General features: G+C 52.0%; 1 protein-coding gene across 2 annotated transcripts in view; it reads left to right on the top strand.

The window, feature by feature from the left end:
• Positions 1–14,375: 14,375 nt before the first annotated feature.
• Positions 14,376–18,960, top strand: part of ZC3H3 (zinc finger CCCH-type containing 3) — a 206,961-nt gene continuing 202,376 nt past the window's right edge. Inside the window, exons 1-2 of one of the 2 annotated variants that reach the window (XM_065054611.1) lie at positions 14,376–14,516; positions 17,000–18,410. In XM_065054611.1, the coding sequence (XP_064910683.1) occupies positions 14,471–14,516; positions 17,000–18,410 (1,457 nt within the window). In that variant the 5' untranslated portion in view covers positions 14,376–14,470. The remainder of the gene's footprint in view (positions 14,517–16,999; positions 18,411–18,960) is intronic. The other variant, XM_065054612.1, reaches the window with a different exon arrangement.

Genomic DNA, 18,960 nt, shown 5'->3' with positions numbered 1-18,960 from the left:
AAAGGGGCTGAGGATGGCAGTGGGGGGAAAGAAACACAGCCAGAGAGAGGGAGGAAGGCAGCAGGGGACAGGGCTTGGTGTCACAGCCCCTGGTTTGTCCCTTTGATGGGTGCTGGATGGGCAAAGAGCTGCTGGTGCTATGGAGGCTTTGTGCAGGGATTTGAGAAAGGCAAGACAGGGACCAGGGGTGCGGGGGGTGGGCAGGGGGTTCCTCCCCACCCCCACACTTTGGGGATTTGGACCAGAGGGGAATCTTGAGGTGTTTGAGGTTTGAGACTCCTGGAATATCTTACAGTCCTGGTGATGTAGGTTCAAGAACACAGAGATCCTGATGTTGGTGATTTAGGCATCTGAGGATTCAGGTGATGGAGTCTCAGGAACCCAGAGATGCTGGTGATGGATCCTCAGGCACCTGAAGATCCAGGTGATAAAGTGTCAGGAATCCAGAGATCCTGGTGTTGGTGGTTTAGGCACCTGGGGGTCCTGGTGATGGAGGCGCAGGGACCCAGAGATCTTGGTGTTGGTGGTTTAGGTACCTGGGGGTCCTGGTGATGGAATCTCAGGAACCCAGAGATCTTGGTGTTGGTGGTTCAGGCACCTGGGGGTCCCCATGATGGATGCTCAGGCACCCAGGGGTCCTTGTGGCGGAGGCTCAGCAGAGCCAGGTCTTGCCACTGGCCCTCGTGGGAGGGAGGACACAGGAGCTGCTGTGAATGGGGAGCTGCACAGACCATTTCAGGCCTAAAATCCCTGAAAGAACATGTTACTCATTAAATACAGGACACATTTAGAGCTGGTCTGAGCCCTCTGAAATCCTTATTCCTTCCTCAGAGGCTGCCAAGACCCTCCTGTCTTGCAGCTTCACTCCTTGTTTATGTGAGATACTAATTTATCTCTTCCATGAAGAAGAGGTTTTGTCTTTATTTTAACTCTCATCTAGCTGGAAATGCCACCATTCCCCTCCCTCTTCCCCAGCCATATCTGATCTTCTTATCCCAGAGGAGCCCGGAATGCGCACTCATAGCCCAGAACCCACCTGTGTCCTGTGCTACACCCAGAGCAGCGTGAGCAGCAGGTGCAGGGGGGGATCCTGCCCCTGTGCCCCCATGTCCTGAGCCCCCCTGAGCTCTGCGTCCAGCTCTGGGGTCCCAGCACCAGCCAGACATGGAGCTGTTGGAGCGGGACAGAGGAGGGACACGGGAATGGGCCAAAGACTGAACAGCTTGGGGGAGAAAGGCTGAGAGAGTTGGGGGTTCAGCCTGGGGAGGAGAAGCTCTGGGGAGACTTTAGTGCAGCCTTTCAATACTTAAAAGGGACCAATGAGAAAGATGGGGACAGACTTTTGAGCAGGGCCTGTGGTGACAGGATGAAGGGCAACAGTTTTAAACTGAAAGAGGGCAGGTTTAGGTTGGACATGAGCAAGAAATGTTGTACAATGAGGATGGTGAGACCCAGGCTGCCCTGAGAAGTTGTGGATGCTCCATCATTGGAAACATTAAAGGTCACTTTGGACGGGGCTCTGAGCAATCTGAGCTGGTGAAGATGTCCCTGCTCATGGCAGGGGTTAGATGGATGATCTTCAAATATCCCTTCCAACCCAAACTAATCTGTGATTCTACGACTTCGGCAGGGTTGAGCAACTGGCAAACAGCTTTTCACCACGTGGCGGTGCCTCAGAGAGAATTTGGGCGCTTGGGCATTTACCCCCTTGAGGTTTGGTCACACGTGGAGGGTCTCGGCTGACTGGAGAGCAGGGAGAAGCCTCCACCTTTCCCCTGGCTGACTGCAAAGCTCCTCTGTCCCAAAGAATTAGGGGATAGATGGGGTGAAAATGAAATCCTGAAGGGTTTTTTCTGTTTCTCTTCATCCATGAATCAACTTCTGTTTTCCCCCTTCTCTGGAGCAGAACAAGCTTTTGTTTAAGGCCATAAGCTGCAGAGATACTGGCTTCTTGTGTTTATGTTTTCCATTTCCAGGAAAATCCCATTTCGGAGCCCCCTGAGCGCCAGTCTGGGAACTGAACATCCCAACCGCAGCGAGCTGCGGTGTATCGAGGATCAGAATAGAAGATTGTTTTTACACAGGGGATTTAACGGGCTGGGTTTGGCTTCTGATGTCCATCCAAAGCACGTGGGTGGAGAAGGAATGCTCTGTTTTCAGTCTGCAATGGAGTCACTGTTTTAATTTTAGCTTCTCCGGAGCAAAGCTGTAAGCAAGTTGTTACCAAAGCAAAGCACCGTATGGAGGCTGGAAGGGGAAGGAGAATTGGAGCCTCCCTGCTCACCCATACGTGGTCCCCAAGGATAGTGGTAACCCCCCAAAACTGGTGATGCTGAGCACCCAAAATCTCTGCATCCCTTTTGAAAACCTCAATGAGACTCATCCGTGCAGGTCAGAGAAGGTGCTGGGACATCGTGGAGATGCCAGCGCCGATGCTGGGACAGCAGAGCCACACTCAAGGAGAACGCACCAAAGAATCTATTGCAAGAGCAAAGCTCCATTGGGAGGTGTTAATAACCCCCACCAAATTGCAGAAGAGTTTCAGCGGTGCAATTTATGGCAGGAAAAAATGATCCCAGGAGGAATCAAGCAAGTTTAATTTCCTCTGAGGCTTCTCATGGTTGGTAGTTAGTGTTGGACGTGAGCATCTGCTTGACTTGCTGCTCACCTATGTCCTGGTGGGTCGGTGCTGCCCGCGGAGATCTCAAGCCCCTGTTGGGAGAGCAACCAGGTCAAAACAAACCCAGAAAGGTCTCAAAACATCACCACCTTCTTCCTGAGCATCCTCTCTGCTCTGCCAGGGCTTGCAAAGAAGTAGCCGATGCCGCTTTTCCTTCAAGAGCTGCCATAAGATCACAGAATCACAGAATGTCAGGGATTGGAAGCGACCTTGAGAGCTCATCCAGTCCAATCCCCCCGTAGGAGCAGGAACACCCAGATGAGGTTACACAGGAAGGTGTCCAGGTGTGTTTTGAATGTTTGCAGGGAAGGAGACTCCACAACCTCCCTGGGCAGCCTGGGCCAGGCTCTGCCACCCTCACTGAGAAGTTTCTTCTCAAATTTAAGTGGAACTTCTTGTGCTCCAGTTTGCACCCATTACCCCTTGTCCTGTCACTGGTTGTCACCAAGAAGAGCCTGGCTCCATCCTCCTGACACTCACCCTTTATATATCTGTAACCATGAATGAGTCACCCCTCAGTCTCCTCTTGTCCAGCTCCAGAGCCCCAGCTCCCTCAGCCTTTCCTCACACGGGAGATGCTCCACTCCCTTCAGCATCTTGGTGGCTGCGCTGGACTCTCTCCAGCAGTTCCCTGTCCTGCTGGAACTGAGGGGCCACAACTGGACACAATATTCCAGGTGTGGTCTCCCCAGGGCAGAGCAGAGGGGCAGGAGAACCTCTCTGACCTACTGACCACCCCCTTCTAACCCACCCCAGGTACCATTGGCCTTCCTGGCCACAAGGGCCCAGTGCTGGCTCATGGTCATCCTGCTGTCCCCAGGACCCCCAGGTCCCTTTCCCCTACGCTGCTCTCTAATAGGTCATTCCCCAACTTATACTGGAACCTGGGATTATTCCAGCAAATCCCTCTGCTCAGTGACCAACTCGCAACTCAGGATTTGTTGAGAACACTTTGCTTCCCCTCTCTTTGGCGATATTGTGAAACTCCCAAGACCTTGTTACACTGAAAGGATTTGCAAACATTTCTTTTTTAGCGGTGGATCCCTGAGCAGGTCGCGCAATGTGGGATGTTGCAACGGGCAGCTGATGTTGCAACCGCACTCGAGCACAGATCCCGGGCGCATTCTGCTGAGAAACACCAGTCAACGGTGCAAATCCTATTTCTAATGCAAATATTTATAATTATCAGTGTATGGATTTCTTTCCTAACCTTCCCAAGAAGGGAAAAGTCCAATGACCAAGCGCTTGGGGAGCAAAGTCCTCCCCGCTTCACAATTGAAGCTGGACCAATGTGTATTTTTTTCATGTGAACAAATATTTATGGAGATGCTGCCACGGTCTCGTGCCAGGTTGGTCGGAGGCCTTGGAAACAGCAACAAAAACCAGGGGCTGGTGGGATTTTAGCAAGGTGTTGGTGGGGACTTATGAAGGTTTATGGTTCATTTTTGGTTCTTTCTGCCTCCAGAGGTTCGAGAGAGGTTCTCGTTCCCCTCTTCTCCGCCCTGGTGAGACCACACCTGGAATATTGTGTCCAGTTGTGGCCCCTCAGTTCCAGCAGGACAGGGAAGTGCTTGAGAGAGTCCAGCGCAGCCACCAAGATGCTGAAGGGAGTGGAGCATCTCCCGTGTGAGGAAAGGCTGAGGGAGCTGGGGCTCTGGAGCTGGACAAGAGGACACTGAGGGGTGACTCATTCATGGTTACAGATATATAAAGGGTGAGTGTCAGGAGGATGGAGCCAGGCTCTTCTCAGTGACAACCAATGGTAGGACAAGGGACAATAGGTGCAAACTGGAACACAAAAGGTTCCACTTAAATTTGAGAAGAAACTTCTTCATGGTGAAGATACCAGAGCCTGGCCCAGGCTGCCCAGGGAGGTTGTGGAGTCTCCTTCTCTGCAGACATTCCAACCCGCCTGGACACTTTCCTGTGTAACCTCATCTGGGTGTTCCTGCTCCGGGGGGATTGCACTGGATGAGCTTTCCAGGCCCCTTCCAACCCCTGACATTCTGAGATTCTGTGATTTCACAGAAGCTCAAACCATCCCAATTTCAAGGGGTGATCATGTAGGAGAAAAAAAGAGGCTTTGCTTTCTGTCCCCACTTTAAATATCTTAGAAAATAATCACCCCAACTGGGAATGACAGCAACACAGATCATCGCTCTGAGTTCTCCCCTTCCCCAAATCCATGTATTTAGGTCTGTGTGCAGCTCACGCGCCAGAAGCGAGACTGCGGGCGAGAAAAAGGCCCAAAAAATAGACATCGCAGCAGAAAACTGATGCCCACTTGATAAATGACAGTGGCTTTTCCTTTAGGATCATGCAGCAGTTTCTTTTTCTGCCACTGACAATTTCCTCTCTGTTTTCCATCTAACCCAAGAGGCATCTCTTTCCCTTGAGTCCGCACTTCCAAGTCTTGCTATTATCAGCAAAAACGCAGTCCTAGAGCTTGTTTGCCCTTGGGAAGCACTTTTTTTCCCCTCGAGTTACAATAGCAAAAACTTTTTGGAGAAGAAGGAACTTTCTTTGGTGGTAAAGAGCTGTATCTGGAGGTTGAGAGTGTCCGTGGGTTGCTCTGAATTGCAGCAGCACATGGAGCCCAAGTCAACATTAGGAAGGGCTGAGATTGATAAACTGATGCTCCAAATGGGTTTTAAAACTAAAGTAAGTCACAAAAAGACACAAAATAGGCTCCTGGGCAATGAATCTGTGAGGAAATACTGCTCAGCTGCTCAACTGGTTAGATAACAGGAAGAAATTCTTTGCTCTGAGGGTGGTGAGACACTGGCCCAGGTTGCCCAGAGAAGCTGTGGATGCTCCATCCCTGGAAGTGTTCAAGGTCAGGTTGGATGGGGCTTTGAGCAACCTGGTCTAGCAGGAGATGTCCTTGTCCATGGCAGGGGAGTTGGACTAGGTGGCTTTAAAAAAAACCCTTCCAACCCAAACGATTCTGTGACTTATTGATTCTTGCTCTAATAGGTCTTCGTTTTCCTGTGATGTTGCCGCCTTCTTCTGACATGTGTGCAGAGAGCAGCCGTTCATTTCTTGGTGTGCAAGGTTAAGAGAAAACCCAGCTGTTCTGGGTACCTCTATGGAGAAGCTCTCCATTCTTTCTTCATTTTCCTTTCGTCTTTATATTGCTTGAGTCTAGTCAATAAGCTGCTGCTGCTACTAAGATTATCTCCTCTGCCTTGCCCATGTCACACCTCCTCCTGAAGCTTTCCTTCAGCTCCTGGTCTCCTTCCACGGAGACCCTCGCTTCAGGTGTCCCATCTTCCTCCTAAGTGCCTGCAGAGCTCCCACCAGCTCCCCTGCCACCCAAATAATGCATTTCCCAGAAACAGACATCTGGAGATCCACGAGACTGGTCCAAGTGGGAGACAGAGATTTCTTAGCAACTAGAGCTTGGATTTAGGTCTTTCTAAATCAAGGGCTTTTGCCTTGTGATCAGCTGGATTCAGAGCTGTGGTTGTTTTGAAACAGCGTGGGTTGTGCTTGGGTTAGAGGAACACGGGTTGGACAGGGAAGTGCTTGAGAGAGTCCAGCACAGCCACCAAGATGCTGAAGGGAGTGGAGCGTCTCCCGTGTGAGGAAAGGCTGAGGGAGCTGGGGCTCTGGAGCTGGACAAGAGGACACTGAGGGGTGACCTTATTCATGTTTACAGAGATATAAAGGGGGAGTGTCAGGAGGATGGAGCCAGGTTCTTCTTGGTGACAACCAATGATAGGACAAGGGGCAACGGGTGCAAACTGGAACACAAAAGGTTCTACTCAAACCTGAGAAGAAACTTCTTCTCAGTGAGGGTGCTAGAGCCTGGCCCAGGCTGCCCAGGGGTGTTGTGGAGTCTCCTTCTCTGCAGACATTCCAACCCGCCTGGACATCTTCCTGTGTAACCTCATCTGGGTGTTCCTGCTCCATGGGGGGATTGCACTGGATGAGCTTTCCAAGTCCTTTCCAATCCCTGACATTCTGCGATTCTGTGAACATGGGTCTGTCACGGTCCATTCAGTGATGGACTCGTGATGGTTTGTTTACCTTGATCTCAAAGCACAAAATTAAGGCAACCAAAATGCCAAGGGGTTACAATTCAATCAAACTCTATTATTTTGCCTGTAAAGTGGCACGTGATAGAGAAAGTGGAGAAAAAGGAAAGAAAAAGAAATGAGGAAAGAGGGTTGGCTACCACCATGTGTTTCAAAGGTGTCTCTATGGTCTCAGGTCCTGTAAGAAGAGTCCTGCCGGGCCTCCGTTGTGATCTGCAATCCTTTGGTGGGGAGATCTCAATGATGTCCAGTCTGGAACCATCTTTTATGCTTCTTCACCCCCCGCTCTCTCCCATGGATTGAGGCCAATCTCTGCCTTTGTTTCGTAATCCAGGCTTAACTGCACAGGTCCGAAGAGTCCTGGCTTCACTTGCCAGAACCCGTCTGCGCCTGCATCGCCTCATGTTCAGGGGTCTCTTTCTGGTCCCTTGGGTGACCTCAAGATCCTCTGCAAGCCTCTGCGCATGCTCTTCTTCATTTGCCTTAGTAACAGGGAGGAGGTGGGGGCAGGTTTGGCTGAGGCAGCAGGTGAAATCCATCTTCTGAAGAGCAGCTATTGTCCCCAGGTCAGAGAGACCTGTATAACACAATTCCTTTTAGGAGGTGGGCGCAAGTTTGGCTGAGGCAGCAGGTGAAGTCCATACAGGAGCTATTGTTACCTGTAGCCCCAGGTCAGAGAGACCTGTACAACACAATTCTTTTCCTCAGGCATCTCTCCAAGTCCTTGTGCAATTCTTTCTATCAGGGCATCTGTTCTCCAACTCCCTGATGGTGATGTTCAGGCAAGTATTGTTCTTCGGACTGACTCTTACAGGGTCCAAGACATGGGAGAGAAAGGTGTTCTCCTCCCATGGACCTCTTGTTCCATTGTTTGCACTCCTGAGGCTGCATGGTGAATCTTAGTTGATACCAGATCAAGCTGAAAACTAAACTAGAAGGAGAAGAAGGAGAAAGGAGAAGGAGGAGAAGGAGAAGAAGGAGAAGGAGAAGGAGGGAAGGAGAAGGAGGAGGAGGAGGAGGAGGAGAAGGAGAAGGAGAAGGAGAAGGAGAAGGAGAAGGAGAAGGAGAAGGAGAAGGAGAAGGAGAAGGAGAAGGAGAAGGAGAAGGAGAAGGAGGGAAGGAGAAGGAGGAGGAGGAGGAGGAGGAGAAGGAGAAGGAGAAGGAGAAGGAGAAGGAGAAGGAGAAGGAGAAGGAGAAGGAGAAGGAGAAGGAGAAGGAGAAGGAGAAGGAGAAGGAGAAGGAGAAGGAGAAGGAGGGAAGGAGGAGGAGGAGGAGGAGGAGGAGAAGGAGGAGGAGGAGAAGGAGGAGGAGAAGGAGGAGGAGAAGGAGAAGGAGAAGGAGAAGGAGAAGGAGAAGGAGAAGGAGAAGGAGAAGGAGAAGGAGAAGGAGAAGGAGAAGGAGAAGGAGAAGGAGAAGGAGAAGGAGAAGGAGAAGGAGAAGGAGAAGGAAGTTCTGCAGTCAGAACACATCCCTTGAATCCATGATGGCCGTACAAGCACTGGTGCTGGTGCAGGAGGGATCAGCTCATGGCTCTTTTCTCCCCAATACTCCAGCAAAAGGAGGCAGGACACAACCGCTGACGTTGGGCTGACACACGCAAGATGACATGGAGTTGATAATAGTGTAAGAAAAGGTTGAAAACAAGCTGAGGATCACAAATCAGCCACCCCAGGAACACACTTAAAACTTCCATCTTCCCCAGGAAACCTCTTCTCTGGAGAGTTGGAAAAGTTTTCCTGAACCGTAACTTGAATCTCCTTTGCTGAAAATGAAGCTAATGCCCCCTTTACTTACACCAATGAGTATCAAGTACACTCGATTTAATATCTATTTCTAATATTATTTCCCTTTTTTTTTTTTTTAAATCAAAAGCTGAAAATCTGTCAGCCCTTCTTTATGGGTGATGTTTTTTAAACCTTTACTCTTTTGATTTTTCCCTTCCTGTATCTCACCAATTTTTCTACATTTTTATTAATATCTCTCCCCAAAGGTTGATGTGACCCACAGGTTCCCTACAATTAATAATCACTTTGTCATCCTATACATGATGCTCCTGCAAATGAATCCCAGGCAGTGGTGGGTGTTTAGGGAAAACAGGAGGATCTGGGGATCCGAGGAGATCCCTGTGATTTGTGAAACCACTCGTGGGAGTGGATGATACTTCCCACTCACCTGTCATCAGGTCTCCACAATCTGCTGGTGCAGTGCTTAATGAAGTTGGTGTTTCAGGCTTGTCTCAGCAAGTTTAGGGAAAGCCATCGGGAGACACCAGATGAACCTGAAGCTGATGAGGCCATGATTTCAAATGTGCGAGCAGCTTAATTGGGTCCTATCGCCCGGCTTGTCACTGGATCTGCAGTTTGGGTGATGGTTGGGGCCATTAGAGGGATTAGCACCATGTTTATTCTGGGCTGAATGAGACAATTTAATTTCTCTTAAATGTGCCGCCCCCCCGGGGTGTTTTCTCACATGCCAGCACAGCATCGAAAACCTGCACTTGCTTTCTTACTGTTTTTTTAATTAAATTAGACTTACAAACAAGTGCCATGCAAGTGTAGTGCTGCGAACAAAGAACAAGCGCTGTGAATTCTTGGAGCTCTCAGAGCTTCCTCGTGGGGGGATGAAAAGGAAAAATAGGTTTATTTTAGTGATGCAACATTATTTTCTCTCCTTTGCCCTCTGCAAGTGTCTCAGGGGAGATATGTGTGAGTATTGTGTGCCAGATAAGATCCAGTTCATACTTAAATTGGCATCCCTGCTGCTCTGGATGTCCCCACCACACCAAACTTCTCCTTATGGGGAGACCTGTAAGGAGCATCCGAGGAGGATCCCAAGTGTCCAAAGACACTCCAGCACTGCCTTACCCTGTATTTTCCTTCTTCTAGCTACATATTTTGGCGCAAATTGGCAAAGCAGGGCACGCTGGTTTAGGTCTCACTTTCCCGAGGCTGGGTTTTGTGGGAATGGTGGATATGCAATTTCACAGAACCCCAGAATGTCACGGATTGGAAGGGACCTGGAAAGCTCATCCAGTGCAATCCCCCCAGAGCAGGAACACCCAGATGAGGTTACACAGGAAGGTGTCCAGGCGGGTTTGAATGTCTGCAGAGAAGGAGACTCCACAACCTCCCTGGGCAGCCTGGGCCAGGCTCTGCCACCCTCACCCCCAACAAGTTGCTTCTCCTCTTGCAGTGGAACCTCCTGTGTCACAGTTTGCACCCATTGCCCCTTGTTCTGTCCCTGGTTGTCACCCAGAAGAGCCTGGCTCCATCCTCCTGACACTCCCCCTTTATATATCTGTAAACATCCATGAGGTCACCCCTCAGTGTCCTCTTGTCCAGCTCCAGAGCCCCAGCTCCCTCAGCCTTTCCTCACACGGGAGATGCTCCACTCCCTCCAGCATCTTGGTGGCTGCGCTGGACTCTCTCCAGCAGTTCCCTGTCCTGCTGGAACTGAGGGGCCACAACTGGACACAATATTCCAGGTGTGGTCTCCCCAGGGCAGAGCAGAGGGGCAGGAGAACCTCTCTGACCTACTGACCACCCCCTTCTAATCCACCCCAGGTCCCATTGGCTTCCTGGCCACAAGGGCCCAGTGCTGGCTCATGGTCACCCTGCTGTCCCCAGGACCCCCAGGTCCCTTTCCCCTACGCTGCTCTCTAATAGGTCAGTCCCCAACTTATACTGGAACCTGGGGTTGTTCCTGCCCAGATACAAGACTCTACACTTGCCCTTGTCATATTTCATTAAAATTTTCCCTGCCCAGCTCTCCAGCCTGTCCAGGTCTCTGGATGGCGTGTTAAAAATGAGCTTTACCTCTGCCTGTGCTGCAATAATTGTAATTCAGAGCAGCCCGTTCGAGTTCATTTACACGAGCCACTCGAAGGGAAGGAACAAGCAGCTGGGAGCGGAGGAGGCTTCTTTTGGCAGAAGAGCCAATTTCTGCCAATCTAAAGCGCTTACGAAACTCCGGGTAGGGCTTGAAGCCGAATAAGCCCGGCTTATTCCCTTATGTGCAGGACTTTACAATAAAAGAGGCTGCAGGAGGTTTTCTGGGTTGTTTTTCTTTCAGTTTTAGGGCTTTAGGGAACCTCATAAACCAGGTTCCGTGACCGCTTTGTATTTCAAAGCCTTCACTCCCATCCACACAAAATGGTTTATTCCTACGGGCTGGCTCTTCTCCATATTCCACCACTGAATCGCTTTTAAAAGGCCACTAAATACGCTATAAATAATTCACTAAATCCAGCTTTCCGAGCAGGCAAATCGTGGTTTGGCCCCGGGGAGGCTATTTGAACTCCCTGACTGCGATGGGAAGCGCGATGTCCCAAGGGGCGGCCACTGTTTTAAATGATTTGAGGTTGACGATCGGTGGCTTTTATGAAGTTTCCATCACAGTCGAGTTTAGAAGGAAACGGCATTGTACTGGTACAGCTACCTGGCTCAGCTTTTTTCCCCTCAAATTGTTTAAAAATATAATTTTAGCCTGGATTTTTATCTCTTTTGCAGACTCAAGGTTCTGTTGTGGCGTTGTGATGGGTTTTATTCCCTTAGGGAAGAATGAAATTATTAAGAAAACAAATTTCTTGAGGATAATATCCATGTAAATTACATTCTATTCTTATTACATGGTACACCTCATGGACACTCTTAATTTAAACTGGTAACATGGGGTCATCTGACTTTTAGAATGGGACACATGCTCAGGGGACAAAGCTCAGGTCAAAGAAAAGCTTTGTAGGGGATAGAGACTGGGACCAGACATCAGAAAACCACCTTCTTAATTTGCCAAACGTGTTACAAAATATGTCTTGCAGAGCCACTTACTAGAGTCTTGCATCTGGGTAGGAACAACCCCAGGTTCCAGTATAAGTTGGGGAATGACCTATTAGAGAGCAGTGTAGGGGAAAGGGACCTGGGGGTCCTGGGGACAGCAGGGTGACCATGAGCCAGCACTGGGCCCTTGTGGCCAGGAAGCCAATGGTACCTGGGGTTGGTTAGAAGGGGGTGGTCAGTAGGTCAGAGAGGTTCTCCTGCCCCTCTGATCTGCCCTGGGGAGACCACATCTGGAATATTGTGTCTAGTTGTGGCCCCTCAGTTCCAGCAGGACAGGGAACTGCTGGAGAGAGTCCAGCACAGCCACCAAGATGCTGAAGGGAGTGGAGCATCTCCCGTGTGAGGAAAGGCTGAGGGAGCTGGGGCTCTGGAGCTGGACAAGAGGAGACTGAGGGGTGACTCATTAATGTTTACAGATATATAAAGGGTGAGTGTCAGGAGGATGGAGCCAGGCTGTTCTCGGTGACAACCAGTGACAGGACAAGGGGCAATGGTTCAAACTGGAACACAGGAGGTTCCACTTAAATTTGAGAAGAAACTTGTTTGGGGTGAGGGTGGCAGAGCCTGGCCCAGGCTGCCCAGGGAGGTTGTGGAGTCTCCTTCTGTGCAGACATTCCAACCCACCTGGACACCTTCCTATGTAACCTCATCTGGGTGTTCCTGCTCCATGGGGGGATTGGACTGGATGAGCTTTTGAGGTCCCTTCCAACCCCTGACATTCTGGGATTCTGTGATTACCCTATTTTCTTACTTAATTAGAAGCTGCAAATTCCCAGGCTCAGATGATGTCTCAAAATTACCCCGACTGCAGCAACTATTTTGCTCTTTTGCTGCTGAAGTTTTACCGGCACATCTAACGCACAGTGAAGATTTTAAATTAAGAACCAAATTTCCCCATTCTTGCAGGAATATGAGAATATCGACGCTTTTCTCCACTAGCAGAAGTCACCTTTGTGGCTTCGCTTCAGGACTGGGGGTCCTGCAAAATGTTTTTAAGAATTACAGCTGAAGTGGGAGAAATAAGGATGCGTGTGGTTGATGGGTAAAATGAAATTGTTCTATGGGGTCACCGGGAAATCCTGGGCTGCTGGGAGACACTGGTGATGGGAGAGGGCAGATAGGGGCAGGGCACAGGGGATGGGGACAGGGGACAGTTGGATGAGGCTGGCAGGGGACAAGGATGGGGAGAGCTGGGCCAGGCTGGGATGGGGACAGGGGGTGGGGACAGCAGGACTGGGCTGAGATGAGGGACAGGGGACAGCTGGGATAGCCCAGGCTGGGGAGAGGGGATGGGGACACCTGGACCACACTGGGCTGGGGACAGGGGATGGGGACAGCCAGACCAGGCAGAGCTGGGGACATGGGATGGGGACAATGAGACTGAGCTGGTCTGGGGACAAGAGGACAAGGGACAGCCAGGTTAGCTCAGGCTGGGGACAGGAGATGGGGACAGCTGGACCAGGCTGGGCTGAAGATGAGCAATAGCCAGGACAGCCCAGTCTGGGGACAGGGGATGGGGACAGTTGCACCAGGCTGAGATGGGGACAGGGGATTGGGACAGCAAGACTAAGCTGGGCTGGGGACAGGGGATGGGGACAGCTCGACCAGGCTGGGCTGGGGACAGCTGGGATAGCCCAGGCTGGTGACAAGGATGGGGACAGCAGGACTGAGCTGGGCTGGGGACAGGGAATAGGGACAGCCAGACCAGGCTGAGCAGGGTGTAAGGAGCTATTAAAGGAAGAACAATGTTTTCACACCTGTAAATCTGAAACATGATAAAAGACCGAGAAACATCCGGCTATCAGACCTTGAATGTAAGACAAAGCCTTTTTGCACTAATTATGGAATGTAAATCGATTCCTGTGGTTAAAAGTTAAGCTGGGGGGGAGGTAAGAGAGCCAAGAAACCAGACCTTAAATGGAAATAAATACATAAGGGAAGGGCTGTTAGCACTGGAGTAGTGAGAGAGGTAAACTGAGGCAGGACATGTGGGAAGCGTCGGGTGGTTGGTGAATTCTGTACCCAACCAATGGAGAACACAGGAGGGAATTTGCAGCTGGGATTGGGAAAATAAAAGCATGGGCTTTTCATAGAATCATAGAATGTCCTGAGTGGGAAGGGACCCAAAAGGATCATCGAGCGCGACTCCTGTCCCTGCACAGGACACCCCACAGGTCACACTGTGTGTCTGAGCGCATTGTGCAATTGCTGCACCAGGCTGAGATGGGGACAGGGGATGGGGACAGCAAGACTAAGCTGGGCTGGGGACAGGGGATGGGGACAGCTGGACCAGATTGGGCTGAGGACAGCTGGACCAGGTTGGGCTGAGGACAAGGGACAGCCAGGATAGCCCAGGCTAGGGACAGCAGGACTGGGCTGAGGTTAGGGACAGGGGACAGCTGGAATAGCCGAGTCTGGGGAGAAAGGGTGAGGACAACAGGACCAGGCTGATATGGGGACAGGGGATGAGGACAGTGAGTCTGATCTGGGTATGAGGACAGCTGGACCAGACTGGGCTGGGGACAGCCTGAGATGGGGACAGCAGGACCGAGCTGGGCTGGGAACAGAGTCTGGGGACAGCTGGACCAGGCTGGGCTGGGGACAGGTGACAGTTGGGGCAGCCCACACTGGGGACAGGCAATGGGAACAGCTGGGCCAGGCCAGGCTGGGGACAGCCGGGTTAGCCCAGGCTGGGACCAGGGGATGGGGCCAGCCAGACCAGACTGGGCTGGGCTGGGGCCAGGGGGTAGAAGGAGCCGCAGCCGCCCGGGCCCAGCACAAGGCCCCACCAGGCCGCGTAGGCCGCAGCTCCTTCCGTTGCCAAGCAACGGCCGCCGCGCGCTCACGTGACCGGCCAACGGCCCGGCGCGGGGCGATGACGTGACGGGGCGGGGCCGGGCGGCAGCGCTGCGGGGATGGAGGAGAGGGAGCGGCTGTGGCGGCAGATCCGGCTGCTGCAGGGTACGGACCGGAGGAAAGGGGGAGAGGCTGCTCGGAGGGGACCCGGGAGACCGGGGGAAGGGGACGGGTGGGTTGTGAGGAGACGCGGGGGGGGCGGGTTGTGGGGGAACACGGTGGGGGAGGGGAGGGGGGGCAGGTTGTGAGGGGACTCAGGAGTCGATGGGTGTGGGGGGGTGGGTTGTGAGGAGACCCGGGAAGGGGTTGGCGAGATGTGAGGGGACCTGGAGTGGGGTCGGGTTGTGGGTGGACTCAGGAGTCGATGGGGCGGGGTGGGTTGTGAGGGGACCTGGGGCGGGGGGTGGGTTTTGGGGGGACTCAGAAGTCGATGGGGGGCGTTCGGTTGGGAGGGGACCCAGGAGTCGATGGAGGGGGCTGTGAGGGAGCCCGGGTTGTGGGGGGGGGGGGGTCAGGTTGTGAGGGGACCCAGAAGTCGATGGGGGGCGGGGGCTGTGAGGGGACCCGGGTTAGGGGGAGTCGGGTTGTGAGGGGACCCAGGAGTCGATGGGGGGGAGCGGGTTTTGAGGGAACTCAGGAGTCGATGTGGGGTGTGCTGTGAGGGGGCCCGAGTAGGGGGGAGCGGGTTTTGAGGGGACCCAGGAGTCTACGGGGGTCGGGGAGGGGCGGGTTGTGAGGGTGCCCTGGGAGTCATGGGGGGGGGGAGAGGGTTGGGAAAGAGACCTTGGAGTCTTAAGGGAGGATCCGAGGGCCTGAGCGAGGCGGGGGGGTGGGGAAGAACCCAGGAGTGCCGGGGAGGGGGAGGGGTGAGGCCTGGGAAGCACCTGCGGGGTGGGAGAGGGGAGAGGACCCAGGAGTGCTGGGCAGGGAGGGAAGGAGCCCAGAGAGAACTGGGGAGGTTTGGGGGTCCCCATGGGGGGGATCCCCATGTTAGTGGTCTCTCTAGGATCAGTGACCCTTCTGGCTGGGGGGATAGGGGTGTCCCCTGCGCTGCAGCTGCTGGGGGTGGTGACAAGGAGGTGGGACGTGCCCCTCGCCCTCTGTCCCTTGAGTCTTAATCATGGTGGAGGAGTGTGTGTGGGGGATATATTTGTCCTTTCCTAGAATCATAGACTATAATCATTTCGGTTGGAAGAGACCCTCAGGATCATCGAGTCCAAACATAACCTGGCTCTAGCACTAAGCCATGTCCCTAAGAACCTTGTCTAAATGCCTTTTAAACCCCTCCAGGAATGGTGACTCCACCACTGCCCTGGGCAGCCTGTACCGAAATAAGCATTGGTGCTTATTCTTAGTGCTAACTTGCTCTGTGCACCCCAAAATGATATTTCCTCTCAAAAATCCTCTGATAATTCATTTTATTGGGAGGGTTTTCTAAGCACTGTGTACAGGACCTTCCTAATCAATGTGTATCTGTTATCCAAATGACTTTGTTTGTACACCAAAGTGCCCGGAAGATGTGGTGGTTTGGCAGAGGGATGTGCAGTGACTCAACAGCGGAGCTGGGGCCACCCCGGATCCTCCTCATCGCTGGTTTGAGTGAGAAAAGCCACGAATCTGGTGAAGGGGCTGGAGCACAAGTGTGATGGGAATGGCTGAGGGACCTGGGGTGTTCAGCTGGAGAACAGGAGCTGAGAGGAGACCTTCTGATCTCTGAACTGCTTGAAGGGAGGTTGTAGTGAGATAGTGGTTGGTCTCTTCTCCCAAGTAATGAGTGACAGAATGAGGGGAAATGGCCTCAAGTTGCACCAAAGGAAGTTGAGGTTGGATCTTGGGAACAATTTCTTCCCAGAAGGGGCTGTGGGGCATTGGAACAGGCTGCCCAGGGCAGTGGTGGAGTCACCATCCTTGGAGGGGTTGAACAGACGTGGAGATGAGGTTCTCAGGGACATGGGGTGGTGCCAGGGGTGGGGGAGCGGTTGGACTCAATAATCTTCAAGGTCTTTTCTAACCTCAGTGATTCTATGAGTTTCGTTTGGGGCTAGTGGTGGCTGTTCTGGGTTATGTGCACAAGCACACCCTTCAGAGACTGTCCTGAAAAGATATCTGGAGATAAAAGTAGCATTTTTTAAATACCAGGCTCCAAAAACAATAATTCAAGCATCCGTTTTGGCACATAAAAGAGAGTGTAAATCATAGAATGTCCTGAGTTCTAAGGGACCCACAAGGATCATAGAGTCCAGCTCCTGTCCCTGCACAGGACAACCCCACAGTTTATACCGTGTATCTGAGGGTGTTGTCCAGTCTCTTCTTGGGGCAAAATGTGGCTGACAGCACTAGTGGAGTGTGTTAAGGGTGTGTTAGTGAGTCTGTGGTTCAGACCTGCATTGAGTTGTCCTGCGAAATTGCTTTTGTTATTGATTTTCCTGAGAATTGAGGGAGATTTTTAAGTGTTGCCTTCCAGTGCTGGTTATCTGAAATGTGGCCTGAGCGATTGTCCTCTTTGCAGCGTGAAGACAACCCATGCTGCAGTGCTGTCAAACACCTGTGGGATTACGATTAACAGACTCTTGTTTTCTTCTCTTTAGGTCTTATAAACAACCATAAAAACACGCATGGGGACGTGCCGCGGCCGCTGCCATCGGCGGCACTGAGGTGGAACAATCCCCGCCAACCTGCCTTCAGGAGGGGGACGTTTTCGGCCAGGTACCCCCAGCAGCCCCCCAGGGATTTCCAGCTGCACCAAGGTCCCTCCTGGAGGAAAAAATATTCCCTTGTCAACCGGCCGCCGGGGTCGGCGTGTGACATTGGAAGCGGTGGAAGTGCCAGCACGTCTTGGGCTTTTGGAAGCCGTGGGGACAGCCAAGCCCCCGAGCCACCAGAATCATCCCCGGAAAGACATGTGGACTTAACCACAGATGGAAATATCGTCGTGGGGATCCAGCTTCCTCAGAGAGCTGACCCGTTTGGAGATGCGAAAGATTTTGACGATGTGGGTTCTTACTGTGAATTTTCGGGGCTGAAAACACTCGTCACTGTGCCGGGAGACAGTAAAGATGCGCAGAAATCTCTGTACATGAGCCAAAGTGAAGAGAGACGACCCTCTCTCTCCATTTCATTCAACTCATCTCACCGGTTTGTGAGTTCAGCGTACGTGAGCGTGCCGGATAAGCCTCGAATAGTGTGTCAGGCAAGCGACGTGGTTGCGAACTCCTCGACCTCCTGTGCAAGCACCAGCGAAAGCGCTGTGACGCTGAAATCGGAGCCGCAGCAACTTTCAGTGGTGCCGGATCGTGAGCCGGCTCAACACTTGGTTCGGGTGAAGGCAGAACCGCTGGCTCCAGGGCAAGCCGATTGTGAGCAGGTCACGGATGCTTCCAGAGAACTGAAGCTCCTTGGAAACAACGCAATGCACTCCAGGCCTGCTCAAACCGCAGCTTTGGTGGCTGGGGTGGCTCCAATGAAAAGCAGGTTTTCTGTAGTCCCCAAAACCGCTGCTCTCCAAAGAGCTGCCTCGATACCCATCTCTGGCAAAGCTCCGAAGTTTAGGAAAACTAATTACACGTGGGTCGCAAACCCTGGGAAATGCTCTCGTCCTGTGAAGAGGTGGGTGAGCCCCAGAGCATCAGAAAGCACTAAGAAGGTCAACGCTGGAGCAGAAAAAGTTGCTAAACTATCGCTGAAAGCTGACTTGGGTGCAAAACTGAAGAAATCGGGACTCCAGTCCAAACTGGGTGTTTCTCCCAGTAAATATAAGTGGAAAGCTTCCAGCCTGCAGGCCTTGCCTTCCACCTCTAAATCGGCGTTCAGGTGGCGATCCGAGGATCACAAAAAACCTCCGGCCCTTGATCTCCTTCGAACCAGCGCCGTCCCGGCGCCTCTGAGCGCAGCGTCTGGTGTCGGTCTCGGCGGGGCCAAGTCCTCCTTGGGCGATGCTGCGTTGTCCAGTTACAAAGTGAAGAGTCGGACAAAAATCATCAAGAGAAAAGGAAATTTGGGGTAAGCTGCTGGTTGTCTTAACAGTGTCGTGTTTTGTGTCCGCTGGCTTCACGTAAATCGTAGCTTTAAGTGAAATTGTTGTATGCTAGAGGGTGTCTTTGTTTTTCTCTTTCCAAGCGTGGTGACTTTGTTCTCTCTGGAGCTTTCCAGGGTTCAAGGCCTCAGGTTTTAATTGTTTTCACAGTCTGTATAAACTCTGACTTGAACCTTTAAAACAGAGCTGGGTTTTCTTCTCATCTCATTCTCCAAAGATTTTACTGCAACACTTTGGGATCTCCTCCCTGCCCTGAATAACAGACTAATATTCAAAGGGAAGGAAAGAACTGTCTTCCTTTATTGATTTATTTTCAAATTCCTATAATTTTGTTGCGTTGAGGGCTGGGGAAAGGAGGAGAAGTGGCTTGAATCGTGGATGATCTGTCCCTGTAAAGCATTTTGCAGACCTTGGGATGGGAGATGAACTGTGCAGGCCGGGGAGAACCACTGTCCGTGATGTTGTGGGGTCTTCTGGAGCAAATTTTCACCCTTGACCATGTCTGATAGAGCCAGA

The sequence above is a fragment of the Columba livia genome, chromosome 2 (genome assembly GCF_036013475.1).
Source record: "Columba livia isolate bColLiv1 breed racing homer chromosome 2, bColLiv1.pat.W.v2, whole genome shotgun sequence".
In the NCBI taxonomy this organism is placed as follows: domain Eukaryota; kingdom Metazoa; phylum Chordata; class Aves; order Columbiformes; family Columbidae; genus Columba; species Columba livia.
This window is presented reverse-complemented; position numbering and strand designations above follow the sequence as displayed.